Source organism: Xenopus laevis, chromosome 3S, assembly GCF_017654675.1.
Source record: "Xenopus laevis strain J_2021 chromosome 3S, Xenopus_laevis_v10.1, whole genome shotgun sequence".
Lineage (NCBI taxonomy): Eukaryota > Metazoa > Chordata > Amphibia > Anura > Pipidae > Xenopus > Xenopus laevis.
Window position 1 is genome coordinate 113,968,148 of NC_054376.1, and position 17,369 is coordinate 113,985,516.

Consider the following 17,369-nt stretch of genomic DNA (forward strand, 5'->3'; position numbering starts at 1 on the left):
CTACAGCATTTTTCCAAGTTTTTTGAAGTCGAAGTAAAATCATATGATCAAATCGATTTTACTTCGACCGCAGAATACCCTAATTCGATGAAAAAGGTTCGATTCGATATTCAAAGTCAAAATATTTCAATTCGATGGTCGAATTTGGAAGTATTTTTTACTTCGAAATTCGACCCTTGATAAATCTGCCCCTTAATGTTTACATGATTTTCTAGCAGACATAAGTTATGTAAATCCAAATAACAGAAATATCTGTTATCTGGACAAAGTCAGGTCCTGAACTTACTGGAAAACAGGTCCCAAACATTTGGGTTCAGATTTATTTCTTTTAAAACTCACCCACTTTCTCTTCATTCCTATGGGATTTTTAGAAACATATTTATCAAACAGTGAACTTTAACTTTCAAACATTGCTAAATACACTTCTTAAAATGTATAGAAAGTGGGGGAGTTTCTCTGTGGTGAGTGCTAAATACATCTACCCATTAACCTTAGTTAAGGTTGAAGGAAAAAACACACGTGAAAAGTCAACTCAGATCACCCCTGTCTAGCTTCTATCTGATATACAAGAAAGCATTAAAAATCAGTGTAATGCCAGGAAATAGATCTTTCTTGGCAATCAGCCTGTTACTGTATCTACACTGCATGAATTAACTTCATTAACCTTGTACTTTCTCGCCTGTTAAAAAGGTACAACCCCACCCTAAAACTAGCTATTGTATATGCTGTTGTAAGCAATTTAGAAAGACACATATTCATTTCCTACATTAAAAGAATTTCCTTTAAAGGTTATGAGAATGAAAACCAATTAGTTGACCAATTTACTCTGCTTTGAGGCCAAATGACTGTTCTTAATATAATGTATAGAACCTTATACAAGTACTAGTTTATCCTTATTTCCACTGGGTTTATCCTACAATGAAACCCTGGGAGGTCTACTCAGTTCTACATGAATATAACATTTTAGTCCATTAAACATTTTTTTTTCAAGATGTATTAGACTGGCAAATAAAATGTCACATTGAACACAATGGACAAATTGACATTTGAGTTCTGTGTTGTTGGTACAATGTTATATTATGTGACTTTGCTTTATCAGATATCTGTCCTGGAGTTGTTGATCATCATTATATTTACACTTATGCATTATTTTGGTTTCCAGCTATGTAGAAAATTTTTACCAAATGAGTTTATTGTGTGTCCATTCAGCCCCCCTATATATGTATTTGCACTTACATTATGCCTCACTTGGTAACTGTTTCCCCAACTATCAACTGCAGTGCCTACTCCTGCCTTTAAACTTTCTCTTTGCTGTTTCTTTGTTCTGACAATTTCCTTCTTTAAAAGCAATATAACAAAGCTTCAGTTCTTTCTCCTGGACAACCAGCACATTATCAGCCACATTTGCTTATTATGTACCTGTGAGTCAATGCTGTCAATTATGGCATTCACTATTCACCTATATATGAACTAATATCCAATTAGATGTTTTAGTCTTCACATCAGTCATCGCGTTGTTCTTGTAGTTCTGGTATCTTTTCTACACTGAGCTGCACAAAAAACTTTGTCTGAATTATAAATGAATTACAATCCTAGTACTACATAACTAAATTGTTTTAACACATATATATATATATATATATATATATATATATATATATATATATATATATATATATATATATATATATATATATATATATATGTATAGAGGCAAGTGGGTAAAATCATCAATGGTCCACAATTCCTAAAGGAACCCATTAGCATTATTTGAATGCATTGACAAGTACATCTAAAGCAAATTGAAGAACTTGCACAAAGGGACTGTTAATGGTGTGCCTAGACAGCAGAATAGAGTTTAACTCACTCAATGGTTTAGGTGTAAGCATCAAGAAAACATTTTTGTTAGCAATATGCCATGTTTTTCTTTCCATTTTATGCCCAGTACACAAAATGAAGCATCCCATAAAGCATATCCTTTAATATTCGCCTGGTAGTATAACTGATTACAACCCCTAACAAATGCTTAGTTAAAAACACCTTTGTGTAATGGAATACTTTTATTTGTGGACTAATTTCCGCCTGTTTTAATCTTAGTGGCTTTACTTTTGCCTTACCTTTTGTGATTCCTAATGTTTTATCCTATCCTGCACACATTATATGAAGAATTAATTAAAGCAGTTTGCATGGTGGCTCACGAGTAAATGTTGCTGCTTTGTCGTGCCGGGTTCCTGAGTTCAGTCCTGACATGGGCATTATCTGCATAGAATTTGTGAATGCTCAACAATCTCTGTAAACTACTGGGTACATTTGGCAGCACCATATACATAATGGATAAATTGGACTTGGATATTAATATAGCAAGGTAACTAGGAAACTTTGAGGGTGCAACATGTGGCTTAGGTTAGAATATTGTAGCCGGCGGGGCGATTCCCTTGGCATCTTGTCAATTGCGTGAATGGAAACCACCCTGTCACAACTTCTAGCAGGTAGTTTCCATGACAAAAATGATTATGCATTTTGAGGCTAAAAAACACCAGCTCTAAACAGCGACAGGTGACTTCTATTCATATCAGTGACAGCAGGAAAGGGGGTAAATGGCCTATTTCAGCCAGTGGAGAAACGTTACATAGGCATAATACCAAAGCCATAACAAACACTTAACAACAGTAAATGCTTGGACATCAGCTTTAGGGCAGAGCCAGACGGTCAGATTCGGGGAGACAACAATTCTCCTCTTCTTCGGGCGACTAATCTCCCTGAACTGCCTTCTCCTGCCTTCCCGCCGGCTAGAATGAAAATCGCAGTGGAATGGCAAGCGGAACGTTTCGATTTACGAAGTCGCCCGAAGATTCCTTGTGAGGCAAGTTCGGACTTCTGAAGATGAATCGCTCCGAGTGCCATCCCGCCGGTAATTTTCATTTTAGCTGGCGGGAAGGCAGTTCGGGGAGATTAATTGCCCCGAAGAAGAGTAGATTTGTCACCAGGCGACTAATCTCCCCGAATCTGACCTTGTGCCTCTGCCCTTAAGGTCAAAACCACCTTGTTTTATCATTTATGTTATTAATGATTTTGTCTTACCGCTATATAGATAAGCACTATTTTTTTTGTAAAAAAGATTCCTTGTGTAGCTAAAAGCCTTACAAAGATAAATATTTTGCCAAGCCATGGTATAATGTGCAATATTTCACATTCGCTATTTGTACTGGGTGAAGATGCCCAGAGTTGCAGCTCACAGTAGCAAAAGAGGGCTATCCACTATTGCCTGCCTTTGACATTTTGTTGTCCCCTATTTGTTCAGGATCAATCATAGTAAGGTTATAGACATAAAAACAGAGCTGTTAAATTATCCATAAGACTGGTCTACACATGAGAGCAAATAGCATGCATCCCAAATATTACAGCTGCATAGCTTGGGGACTGCTGTACTTATTGTCAGATAAATATATTTCTTAACTACCTTTACCAAAATGCCATAGTTTTCTTGGTAACAGAAGAAGTGTGGGTTATTACAATCCAGAATATGAATCCATCAATGGGCTTGATCTACACAGTGAAGCATATTCTGGCTAAAGGTTATAACGATGTGATAAGGCCTGCCAATATTGGGGACTGGTTCAGTTTCCATTTTTCTGCAAGGAAGCCATTTTTTTTCCTTTCTGATCAATTTGAGATATCTTTAAACAGCTTTTTTTGCCTTCTTCAGGGCCGTTATCTTACTAATAATTTACTACTCAATTTGATTTATTTGGCACAGCACTGGTGACCAAATACATTTATCCATACATATTTCGATATTATGTTGACTTTGGTTGCTGCACGCCCTACTCATTCCGTTGTATTGGTCACTTCACATTTGTGCCACTCAGGCTCTGACTCTTAGTCAAGGTCAGTCTGTTTCATGCAATTCCATCCAGAGCCCTGCTAGCAATCATACAAGTAGGTGTGCTAGTTTAGAACAAAGATAATTATATCAGCTTTTAATATTTAACATGTTTCTCATTTTCAAAATGTGCCATTTTCAGTGTTCTGTACAAGTAATATTTCTGAGCAATGTGATTATGACCAAAATCTTACACCATTGATGCAATTATACTGGCTCGGTGCCTACTTTCCAATCTTTAGCAACTGGTATTGATTTTCTCTGCAAAGATGTCTTAAACAAGTACTTCAATTTATGTTTGCCTTTGGTAGCGATGAAAAATCCTCTGCATTTTCTATTACATTTTTTCACAGTTATGTTTCCTGTCCCTGGTGAAAAAATACATTATATATTCACTATGACAAAATGAAATAAAAAAAACGTTTCGATTTTTGCAAAATCAACTGTGTATCTTTGCTCAGACCTAATCCCACCTGCTCTACTAAGTTCACGTCCTTTTTGGGCACTCAAGCTATTAGGCAATGTAAGGCATTAATGATAATTATTTTAATCCTGAATGACTGTAATTTTTGCATTTGTTTTTAATAAAATCTGCACTTTGGCCCGAGCAGAAAGTAGAAACTGATATAAATATGCTCCATTTCTGAAGGTTTAAATGTTTACAGAGATGTAGCGTCCTTGAGAATTCATACAAAATATTAATATTGTAAAGAATTTCAATCCTGATACATAGTGTGGATATAGAGATCTTCTACTGACTACAAATACAATGTCTAGTGTTCTAGCTAGGATAGACTAGAGGATAAGCTAGAGAAGGATCCCCAACCTTTTTTACCTGTGAGCAACATTCAGATGTAAAAAGAACTGGGGAGCAACACAAGCATGAAAAATTCTCAGGGGTGAAAAATAAGGGCTGTGATTGGCTATTGGTAGCCCCTATGTGGACTGGCAGCCTACAGGAAGCTCTGTTTGGCAGTACACCTGGTTTTTATTCAACCAAAACTTGCCGCCAAGACAGAAATTCAAAAATAAGCACCTGCTTTGAGGCCACTGGGAGCAACAACAAGGGGGTTGGTGAGCAACATGTTACTCATGAGCTACTGGTTGGGGATCACTGAGCTAGAGGATAGGCTAGAGCAGGGGTCCCCAACCTTTTTTACCCTTAAGCCACATTCAAATATAAAAATAGTTGGGGAGCAACACAAACATGAAAAAGTCCCTTGAGGTGCCAAATAAGGGCTGTGATTGGCTATTCGGTAGCCCCTATGTGGACTGGCAGCCTACAGGAGGCTCTACTTGGCACTATACTTAGTTTTTATTTAATTAGAACTTGCTTTCACGCTTGGAATTCAAAAATAAGCACCTGCTTTGAGGACCCTGAGAGCAACATCCAAGGGGTTGGAGAGCAACATGTTGCTCACGAGCTACTGGTTAGGGATCACTGGGCTAGAGGATCGGCTAAAGGATTTTAAGCAAATAAATCACTGTTTAAGTGAAATTCAGCCTGTATATACTCTTGCTGAGTTGTGATGCATGCAATTTAATATTTTTGCGTGACTTTGTGTAAAGGAAGGCAGGGACCTATTATATATACTGTAACTCTTTAGTATCAGCTGACATATGTGAGGCCTTTTAAGGTCTCCCCAGTTTTTAGAATCCCATTCATTTGCACATGCTCATCAGACCATTATAAAAAAAAAAAGAAAATTCAAATAAAGGTTTGTTATGACCCTGTTCAGGGGCGGCAAAATGCGCTCGCTGCAAATGATCGCCAAAATAAAAGGTTAAAATTCTGATTCAAATTGCTTTCTTCGTACAAAAAAATAAAACAGCTTGCGTGCACATTGCGCGTCATCATTCGGCGCCATCAAATAAGTTACTAAGCACCACAAAATCTTTCCAAAATGTTCAAATGCAAAGCATAAGATGGACCTAAGCACACAATGCAGCTGCTAGATGTGTTTGTGGGGGTGTGTTTATACATGTGCAATAGTTTAAATATAAGCATTCACAGGACAGAATTATTCATGATCTTTTAGACAACATTGCATAGATCCTGTTCAAGCACAGAGTAAATTCCCTTGGTTGCTCTATATGAATACCATGCCATGTTGAACCTGTTAACTCCCTGAGCTGTTTTCTAAACAAGGATCTGTCTCTCATGTTCCGTGTACTTAACGGGTCTGCTGAAACAGATCTGCTATGCCAAGGCAGATATATATGATATTAGAGGCTCATTCTGATCAGAGGAAGGTCCTGTTGTTAATTAGCTGTAACCCTACACTGTAGGAGGCGATAAAAAAAAAAATCACCGGTTGTGACACTTTCAGCAGGGTGCAAGAAAGAGCAAGAGGGGGGAATTAAGAGCAGGATTTCTTTTCTCTCCCTCTCTTTCTTAGCACTGCAGCATGAATGGATGGAAACACACACACACACACACACATTACATGCACAGACAAGAAAAAAGAAATCACAAAGTCAACTCACAGAATCTCCAATTCCCGAAGCGCTCGGAAGACTCCATCTTCAATGCAGCTGATCTGGTTGTTGTCCAGTTGCCTGTAGGAAGGAAGGAAAAGTCAAAAAAGGGATGGCTTGGCAACAAAGCTGCTTTAGAGAACCAGGGTCCAGGCTTTCTTGTCACTAAGGTGTCCCCCACCCCCTCTGCAGTCTTTGCTCATCAACCAGGAGGAGGCTTCGCTAGTAGACTGCTGCTCTTTCTGTTCATACTGACTGTCTGAGAAAGCTGCACTGTAGAACACACTGAAGCCTGACAGCTCTCAGTAAATATTAATTGCACATTTTTTTAAAGAAAGAAGGGAGTAATTTCATTACATTAGGGCATCCAATCCATTACAAGCCTTTACCATCATGTCAGTGAAACAATTTCATTAAGCTAAAGGCCTGTAAATCATGTGAGGTCACTTTGCTGCCCTCTGCGACCTCCCAGAATCCTATTTTTTTTTCTCCCTTTTACTGGAAGTTGCAGTCCTCTGTCCTGACACAGTAGTAAATTTCAAGGCTTTATCTGCCCAAGAGTTTCAAGGGTGTCTGGGGAATAGAGCAATACAAAATTAGACCCAACTAATCTAATTTTATAGCCCTTTATTATTCAAAGCACCAAATGTCTGTGGTTGTTCAAAGGCTGCATGCATTGCCGGCTGTCCCATCTGGGAGGCAATTCCACTCAATATGTTTCATGTTCTGTGAACCAATTCCACACACTGAGTAACAACCCACAATAAATGCATCTTAGTTAACATCTATGGCCTATTTATTAAACCTCAACTTTTTTGACTGGATTTGGATCAGATCTATACTGAGAAGAGCAGGAGGTTAAGAATGCCTGCCGTGCAACAGAGTTTATAAATTGCAGACTATGGGGTAGATTCACTAATGGGCGAATTTTTGCCAGCGCCAGCTTCACACACCTCACACCGCAAATGCGCTACGACTACGCCAATTCACTCATTTGCTTTTCGCTAGCGTTACTTTGGCAGGCAAGCATTTCATAGCAAAGATACGCTGGCGTTGTTTGTGCCTAGTGAAAATTAGCTTGTGATTTTGTGCTTACGTCAATTTTTATAAGGTGGGAAATTTAAAGTTGTATGGAGGTCTTTATTATAAATGTTGGTGCAAATGCTTGAAGTGGCCACTTTTTATTACAAATGTCCAGGGAACCTTAATAAAGAGAGTTAATATAATGCCCTACACATGAGCCCACTGTAAAATGAATGTTCAATATGTTATGAAAAGTCTTGAGAAAACCGGTTACACAAAAAAAGTTTTTTTGGAATTTTGCAGGCAATCCCGCTTCAAAAAAGGAAAAGTCGCCAGCATTTTTTGAACTTTAATGCATTTTTGGCACACGGGATATGATGTAAGAGACAGAAGATTGAGGAAGATCTAACTTCTTTTAAGCCTGGTCTGAGGTGGCAAATTCAAATCTGGCAAAAGAGGTTCGGTAAAATCAGCACTTTACTGAATTTGTGGAGTAACGACCTTTCGCCAGAGCAGAAAGTTGCCTGGCGATAGAGTGCAAACGAACGCTAGTGACGGTCTCTTTCATTAGCGAATTTATGCCTGCGCCTGTTAGTGAATAGACGATGTCCCTGCGGATGGTAACGCTGGTGAATTGTCAATAGCATTAGCTACTTCGTCCTTTAATGAATCTACCCCTATATTCTTTCATTAGAACATGTTAGAAAATGTGGTTCAGGTGATTTAAAACAAGTTATATTTACAAACAATACAGTAGAACCAGGATTTTACGTTTCCCAGGGGATCAGGGTAAAATCCGAGGGGGTGGAGAGAAATGACGTCACTTGCTTGAATGGGACTGCGGGAAAAAACCTGCATCGATTCCGGGAAAACGTAAAGTCCGAATACAAAAATCTGAGTTTTACACTGACATTTTATAAATCTCTGGTTGAAGAAGTTTCTATATTACACTTGTGCACTTCATTTTAACTTATATTACACTTAATGCACAGTCTATATTTTTTTATGTAAATTATGCTAAAAACAAAATTAAAATTTAAATGCAAAGAAGAAACCAATTAAACAAGTGATTAAATACTGTTATCACCTCATATCATTCGTACTTTATTCATATCAGGGTCATGTAGATATTGTGTATGAAGGTCCACTGAATTTGTGATGAGTGGTCTGACCAACAACCCATGGGAGTCAAGGCTTAACTATGGGTCAGGTGGGTCAAGGCTTTAAGTGATATGTGCTGGTTATGGTGGTAGAATCAGGCTGCATTAAGTAAAAGTAACCTTCAGGGCAGCCATAAGGGGGGGATAGGGGGGAGAGTTGTAGGGGGCCCCGAGGGTAAGGGGGGCCCAGCCACGCCACACTTACTTGATTAGCCGGGCCCCCCATCTTTGTGAGAGCTGTTGACTTCGGGAAGGCATGGATGTTTAAAGGGCCCTGGCCACCAATTTTCTTATAATGTGTGGTGGTGGGGGGCTGGCCACCAATTTTTTTTTTCTCATGTGGGGTTCTAGCCACCAATATTTTTTAATGGAGGGGCCCTGGCCACAAATGTTTTTTTATGGGGGGCCCTGACCACCAATATCTTTTTATTAACATGTGGGAACCCTAGCCACCAATATTTTTTTTGTTTTTTTACTGTGTGGTGGGGGGCGGACCTGTGGGTTGGGGAGGGCAGACCTGTAGGTGGGGCTTGCGGTGGGCGCAGCTCAGGGGGCCCAGGAAATTTTTTCGTATGGGGCCCTGCGATTTCTGATGGCGGTCCTGGTAACCTTTCCCCTTAGCCATTAACCTTTTGGCACTTTAGTGTCATTGCTTTTTGTGATGGCTCTTGTAGGTTTGCTCAGGTTCTGGTCAACAAATTTGCAGCACACTGTCAAGATGTGAGTTGTAAACAAGTGGGTTAAGTTAAGGTTCTGCTTTTTTCAGTTTGGTATTCACTACATTACTTTATTAAGTGGCACAGTTAGAAACCAAAGATAAAAACCCTAATAATATTCCCTTGCTCTTCAGACTATGCAAGTGGGCACAGCTACAAATGGAAGGCAGAAGGCAAGTGACTCACTGTCAGTATAGAGTATAAAGTCATTTAGATAACAAAGTCTAAAATAAGTGATTTAAAGCCAAATATTCAATCATATCTGAGAAACATTTGTAATTTAAAATGTTATCACAAATATAGCGAGTGATTACACATAACAAAAGCTTTTGCCACACTAGCAGTGACTACATGTGGTTTTATACGTTTTCAGTATTATATTTCATAAACTGACCATGTATACCCTATTCTACTTAGTGCAATGACCCAGAAAATATGCTGTGATGCCTTTGCTGGACACATTCTGATTAGTGATGGACGGAACTAGCGAAAAATTATCGAAATGCATTGAAGTCAATGGGCACCAAAAATTTTTTGGCACGCAACAATTTTTACATATGTGCCAATTTTTACACGCACAATTTTTTTGTCCAAATGCATTAAAGTGAATGGGCGTCAAAATAATTTTTACGCGCGCAACTCTTTAAGTCAATGGGATGCGTGACAATTTTTACACACAAGACTTTTTTGTCGCAGCAAACTATTGCTGCAGTTTCGAACAAATTTGCAGGTGGGGAAATTAGATAATTCACCATGAATCCATGCCTGGCAAATAAACTCACCCATTCACCAATCCTGATACTATTTTCCACTAGTGACAGGAATGTTTTTTCATGGTCTTGTGGACCATGTTGCCATTAAAGCTCCCCATAGACGCGACGATTCTTCTTGCCGAACGACCGATTTTAGGGAAGCCCGACCAATCCTTCGAAATTATCGTGCAGTTAGTGGTATTCGAACGATCGTACATCTTACGATTTTTCGGCCGACATCTGTCAGGAAATTGATCGGCTAGGTCAAAAAATCTTTGTCGGTCCCAGTGCAATCTATCTATGTTTGCAGGGCCAAGCAGGCAGCTCCCCTTTGTTTTCCTGGCAAATTGGTCTTTTTAGTTGATGGTCAATTCGTACGATCGTTCTGAGAAAATCGTGGTCTCACGATCAGGATGTGATCTTTTAAAAATCTCAACATCTATGGCCAGCTTTACACTACATTTTAATTGTAGACCTCCCAATTTTTACTAAATTTTCCCTATTACACCCTTTCAGCGGGCAACTTGTGGAATGGAAGCTATTGTTAAATTGCAGCCAGGTTACAGGATGTACATTGGTTTAAATATGTAGTCAGACATTTTTTTATACTTTAAATCAGCACCTTTGTATATTTTATTGAATTTGGCTATACCGGAGGCTTACTTATCCTTATACCATCCAAAGACCACTGGGGAAGCCAGGAGCTAAAGGTCTTATGGGGCTGCCAAAAGCACATTCTTTATATTACATATATTTATATTACTTTACTTTACTTTTACTATACTGCTAAACCTCACTTTATTATTCCGTAAATAATATATTCAGACCTGATTTTTTTTTTTCTTCTGGGTTTGTTTAATGTTCCATAATGTCAATTCATGAATGGCCTTTAACCCTCTTAACTGAGCTTTCTCTTTGTGCTTTTTATTCTGGTCTGACATTTGACTTGACATCAGCTGGGCCAACAGTCCCTTTATGCTTTAATTCCTTTAAAATTCAGCTGTTGTGTATAAAAAAAAAAAAAAAACACCTGCTGCTGGGCAAACATACTATGATAAAAGAATAGAAAGTAAAAGTTTGCAAAAACATTGCAGAAGTGTTATTTATGAATAAAAATAAGCTATTATAATGTTTGTATTTGGTTATAATATGACTACGCAAACAAATAAAACTTCATTTTCTCTGTTACTATTTTGAATTTGTTAGTACCCTGTAAGGGGGTCATAGTAAAATGCACAATATTTGTCTCCAGGTTTAGTAATCCATGTCGGCAATTCAGATGGAAAATTGTAGTGAATTTATAGAAAACATACAATAGTACATCAGATTATTAGACCTGAAGTAAATGTTGCCCCAGTAAAGCTGGTCAAAGACATGCAGGTTTTAGTCTCATCAAATGATTGTTCATTACAATCGACCAAACTACCAGATGAAAGAACAAAGCAGACGATGTTCTGGCTGTAATCAGTGTCGGACTGGGACACCAGGGGCCCACCCAAAAACCTTAGACCAGGGGCCCACCAAAGAACAATAGACCAGGGGCCCACTCTCAGTACAATTATTTCTCTCCTCACTCAACCTCTATTCTCCTAGGCTCTATTGTTTACATACTATAATCTATTATTCCATCTATTTAGCCTGTTTGCTCTCAAAGAAATAGGATATGGCCTTGAAATAGGCCAAATATTTAGCAGCACAAGGGCCCACTTACACCTTGGCCCACCGGGAGTTTTCCTGGTATCCCGGTGGGCCAGTCTGACACTCGCTGTAATCGTACTAAAGTTATAGTTACATAGTTACATAGTTACATTGGGTTGAAAAAAGACAAAGTCCATCAAGTTCAACCCCTCCAAATGAAAACCCAGCATCCATACACACACCCCTCCCTACTTTTAATTACATTCTATTATACCCATACCTATACTAACTATAGAGTTTAGTATCACAATAGCCTTTGATATTATGTCTGTCCAAAAAATCATCTAAGTCATTCTTAAAGGCATTAACTGAATCAGCCATCACAACATCACCCGGCAGTGCATTCCACAACCTCACTGTTCTGACTGTGAAGAACCCTCTACGTTGCTTCAAATGAAAGTTCTTTTCTTCTAGTCTGAAGGGGGGGCCTCTGGTACGGTGATCCACTTTATGGGTAAAAAGGTCCCCTGCCATTTGTCTATAATGTCCTCTAATGTACTTGTAAAGTGTAATCATGTCCCCTCGCAAGCGCCTTTTTTCCAGAGAAAACAACCCCAACCTTGACAGTCTACCCTCATAATTTAAGTCTTCCGTCCCTCTAACCAATTTAGTTGCACTTAGTCTCTGCACTCTCTCCAGCTCATTTATATCCCTCTTAAGGACTGGAGTCCAAAACTGCACTGCATACTCCAGATGAGGCCTCACCAGGGACCTATAAAGAGACATAATTATGTTTTCATCCCTTGAGTTAATGCCCTTTTTTATGCAAGACAGAACTTTATTTGCTTTAGTAGTCACAGAATGACACTGCCCAGAATTAGACAACGTGTTATCTACAAAGACCCCTAGATCCTTTTCATTTAAGGAAACTCCCAACACACTGCCATTTAGTGTATAACTTGCATTTATATTATTTTTGCCAAAGTGCATAACCTGCATTTATCAACGTTGAACCTCATTTTCCAGTTTGCTGCCCAGTTTTCCAGTTTAGACAGATCACTCTGCAAAGTGACAGCATCCTGCATGGAACCTATAGTTCTGCACAATTTAGTATCATCTGCAAAAATAGAAACAGTACTTTCAATGCCCACCTCCAGGTCATTAATAAACAAGTTGAAAAGCAAGGGACCTAGTACAGAGCCCTGCGGTACTCCATATATATATATATCCAACAAATAGTAGTGACAGTCACCCATTGATATCGTAAGATCGGCAATACACGCAGAGAAATTATCGTTGGCCGACAGAAATCTTCTAACCTGTCTGATCGACTAAACGGCCGATCGCCATGGCGTGAAAAATGTTGGCACGATCCACACACGGTCCGAAAATCATACGAACCTTCTACTTAACTGTATTTCCATTTTGGTTTTACTGGCCAATCATTGTACAACATATGAATGTACCATCGTTTACGGTATAGATTTAGGCATAGATTGGCAAAGATAGGCTATGCTGAGCTATCTTCAAACTTCTTCACTGAGAAAAAAAATAGAGAAATAAAAACACCAGTTGACTTAAATGCATTTTGCGTGAAATGCGTAGTCACTGCATTTCATGTTAAAAAAAAATACAGCCAAATGTAACTACTTTACAGCAGCAGCTAAGCAACTTCTTTAGTTTCATGGTGTTGGCAGTGCTATATTTCTTATATAGGACAGCAGCTTCCCACAGGTAACTATATTTTTTTTCTATTTAAGTTTTTAAACCTCCAACCTGATGCCTGCAAAATCTTGCATTAGAGCTGGATGGGAGAAATTGGTACCCCTCTCCCAACCAATCGTGGGTAAAAACTGTATTAAGCACGTGCCAATCAAGTGGGAAAATGGGGTGTGTCTAAGGCAGCAAGGGATATTGATCTGATGATGGGCATTGGCAAAGACATAAATGAATGGGGGAAGGGTGCTGGTTCTGCAATATGACAGTGAAAAAATATAGTCCTGGTGTTGGTTTGTGTAAATATAAATAATATAATTGTAATATTGTTGGTTTCAAACAAACAGTACATTGAAAAAAAAAACTCCTGGACTTGCTTGAATTCCCCGTGAATCTCATTCTATGCTTATCTGTAGTTTACTGTCAAAATCCAACCCCAAGGGATTGTAATGTATGTATTGTCACTTCTTGATGTATGAACGATTAAATAATTGTTTGTTGATGTTGGTTCCACCCAGGGGATTTAAGATTTGTGACGGGCAATTTAGCTAGTTAACAAAAGCAACAATAAAGGGATTCGTACACCATATGAATTGCATGTCTCAAAAAATGTAGGTGCAAATTTGGAAGTGTGCAAGAATGGCCAAGATTAGGCACTGATATGTTAAAGGCACAGTCACTACAAAAAAATAAATAAAAGCACGTCACATCCATTTAAATAGAAAATACATTTCATTTGCCCCAGCTCATATAGAATTAAATGCTTACTGCTCCACACCTATAGGATGAAACGCTTTACTGTGACAAATGGCTATTGCTGCACAGAGAGGTGATGTCCTCATGCTGAAAACAAATAATGTTTCATCGTATAGAAAGTGTTTTGTGTTGGTTTTACTAGCCCATTAATATTTTCCTGGCAAAGGTTACGTTCGATTTTTTACACCATACATAATATACAGCAGAAAAAAAGGCATTGCACTTTAATACTGATGCATGTAACTCCTGGTAAAACCATGATGTTGTTATATGATGGCCAATCAAGACAAGAGGATGAAACTTCTGCAAATATGTTCTAAAGCAATGTTTATAGAGGGCAACAAACAAAATGTGCACATATACGTTGTCCAATTAGCAAAATATAATCAGTTATGACTATGTTTAACATCACTGTATTTATGAGATTATCACTGAAAATTCTTTCTAACATATAGGATGTTTTTTATCAAAATCAGAATTTTTCTGATTTTTAAATTAAAAAAGTCTGACCAAACTAGAATCCACGATTTGACCTTATATAATACTAAAAAAAAAAAAAGCACAAATTAATCTGTCTGGGAAAAACCCCCAAAAATTGCATGAAAACCCATGATTTTTTCAGATTTTTTTCCCCAAACCATTACATTTTTTTGTGATTATTCCCGAAAAGACAGATTTTTGCAGATTTTTGCCCAAAAAGTCAGAAATAGTTGGATTTTTGGGCTAATTCCAGTGCAGACCACAGAAACTTCCAAATAAAATAGGGACCTCTCCCATTGACTTGATGCTGGATTTTTGGATTTGCACTTTTTGCAGTCTCGGAGTTTAAGAAATCCTGAAAAATTCAAGTTTTTTTTTCCATTAGGACTTTGATAAATAACACCCATACTGTACAGGTATAGGACCAGTTATCCTAAATGCTTGGTACCTGGTATTTTCCAGCTTTTCATGCTTCGCACCACTTTGAAAGGCGCAAATTCGTTACCACTACGCTAATTAACTAAATGCAAAGTTGCGTTTTAGGCGCCGAACACTGGTGAATTTTCGCTCGCGATACTTTATCAGTGCAAGCATTTCATAGCAAAGATTTGTTATCGTTCGTTTATGCCTAGCGAAAAGTCGCTAGTGGGCTCATGCTTGGGTCAATTTGAATAGAGCTGTTGGTGCAAATGCTTAAAGTGGCCACTTTTTATTGCAAATTTTCCAAGGAACCTTAATAAAGACAAAAGAGATCACATTATGACCTAGACTTGAGCCCACTGTAAAATGTTCCATGTCCCTCAAATGTCTAGGGAAAAATGTTAACCTAAAAAAGTTTAACTTAGGACTTTTTCAGGAAAAGTCGCCAATGTTTTTTCTACTTTAGTGCATTTTCGGCAGACAGGATATGATGTAAGCGACATAAGATTGAGGAAGATCCAGCTTCATTTTAGCAGTTTGCCTCGTCTGAGGTGGCGAAGTCAACTCTGACAACAGAGGTTACATTCACTAAAATCCGCACTTGATTGAATTTGCAGAGCAACGACCTTTCCCTAGCGACGGTCTCTTTCGCTAGCGAATTGTCATCTGCGCCTGTTAGTGAATTGACGATGTCCCTGTGGATGTGATTTCTGGCGAAAAGTCGCTAGCTTTAGTCACTTCACCCTTTAGTTAATATGCCCCAAGGAATCTTTCCACAATTTGGAACTTTATCCCTTAAATCTACTAAAAAATTACTTAAACAGCGTATCTTTTCAGTGTGCTACTGTACTCTGTATTCCCCTAATCAAATTTAGTGAAACCAATGGCAAATATGCTACTAGAGAAGTATGGTTGCACAGTTTCCTCTAAAACCACAAACAAAAGGCTGATCTTTGAAAGAAAAGAAAGGGACCTTCCATTGACTTCTACATCACTTGTTTATTTGCCCTAAAAAGTGCAATTCGGGTTAACAAATGTTCTACGGACGTTCATAAATCCGCTCCTTAGGGTTTCCGTCAGTAATTAATGTAAAAATGATGCTTGTTGTCAGTGTTAACAATAGGGAAGAAGGTTAAACATAAAGGGAGGTCAGTATTTGTTTAGAGTAAAGGTGACAACTCGAATGCCGTTTATTACTCTTGCAGCCCCTGTCCCAAGTGGGGCCATTAAATTCTTGACAGAAACTCAAACCAAGTGAAATTACGGACTCTCAGTATTTCCTAAACCATGAGCATGGGACACAGTATTTAGAAACGAGTCAGCCAGAGTGCAATGTGTCTAAATTACACTAATGTTTTAATCAGTAGATAAATATGTCAAAGATTTCCACTGTACCAGCGTTTGCTTTATCCCTTGATAAATATTCAGTGCAGACATTAAGTCACATTAAAATAATCCTTCAGATAATTGTGTGTCTGTTTCCATAAGAGCACCTACATTATTTTATGGTAATTATTTCCATATATGTTTACAAATCATGTAGGTGGGGGGAGGGGGGGTGTATCTACTTTGTAATGTATTTCTTTAACCTGACCTAAAGTTCTTCCGAGCCATCTTTTCTTGTAAGAAGTAACTTGTATTTACTGAAACATATTAATGTTATAACTGGTTCTCTGAATGATTAGACGGGGGAGAAGATAAGTGTAAGAAGAATTCTTAATTCTAGGGGTCTTCAGGCTTTTTATTTTTTATAGAGCAACTACAGCATAAACATTCTGCATTTAAAATGCCAAGTGACAAGACAAGTTTGCCAGCAGTAAAACAAATGTTAGATTCCATGTGCGCCCTAATCAAAAACATGTCGATTTCTCTGGCATGGCAAATTCCTGGCTCTCCGGGAGAGTTTTTTTAAAATACCAATCCCCAAAAACAGTGGCCCAGGGCCAAAAGTATGGAACCCCTAAGCCTGCAGGATTTATTATTACTTTGTCAGAATTGGCATCAAGTTAGAGCAAAGACAAAGGGAAAAGCCGGGAAACTGAACCTTTACTTAAATGTCTATGCGATGTTTCAAGTGCATTTTTATAATCTGTGCCATTGATAGAATAAAATTGGCAGTTTCGGTATGATGTAACTATTGTTGTGAATAAAAACCCTTTTGCTCTTTTTCACTTTAGAGTGAGCAATCCTTTTTCCTTATATTGATGGAACAGGGGCAACTTCAGCTTGACTCGAATGCACAATGGGGCATTTTAATCAAAAAGGTCACAACAACGAGCAAAAATACATTAAACAAATATACAATTTAAGTGAGGTTGGAGTATTTTCATAAAAAAATGTGCAAAAC

At 38.2% G+C, this 17,369-nt stretch overlaps 1 protein-coding gene across 1 annotated transcript in view; it reads right to left on the bottom strand.

Annotated features, from left to right (window-relative positions):
- Positions 1 to 17,369, bottom strand: part of LOC108712410 (slit homolog 3 protein) — a 443,629-nt gene that overhangs the window by 149,028 nt on the left and 277,232 nt on the right. Inside the window, exon 6 of the mRNA XM_041588752.1 lies at positions 6,371 to 6,442. Within this exon, the coding sequence (XP_041444686.1) occupies positions 6,371 to 6,442 (72 nt within the window). The remainder of the gene's footprint in view (positions 1 to 6,370; positions 6,443 to 17,369) is intronic.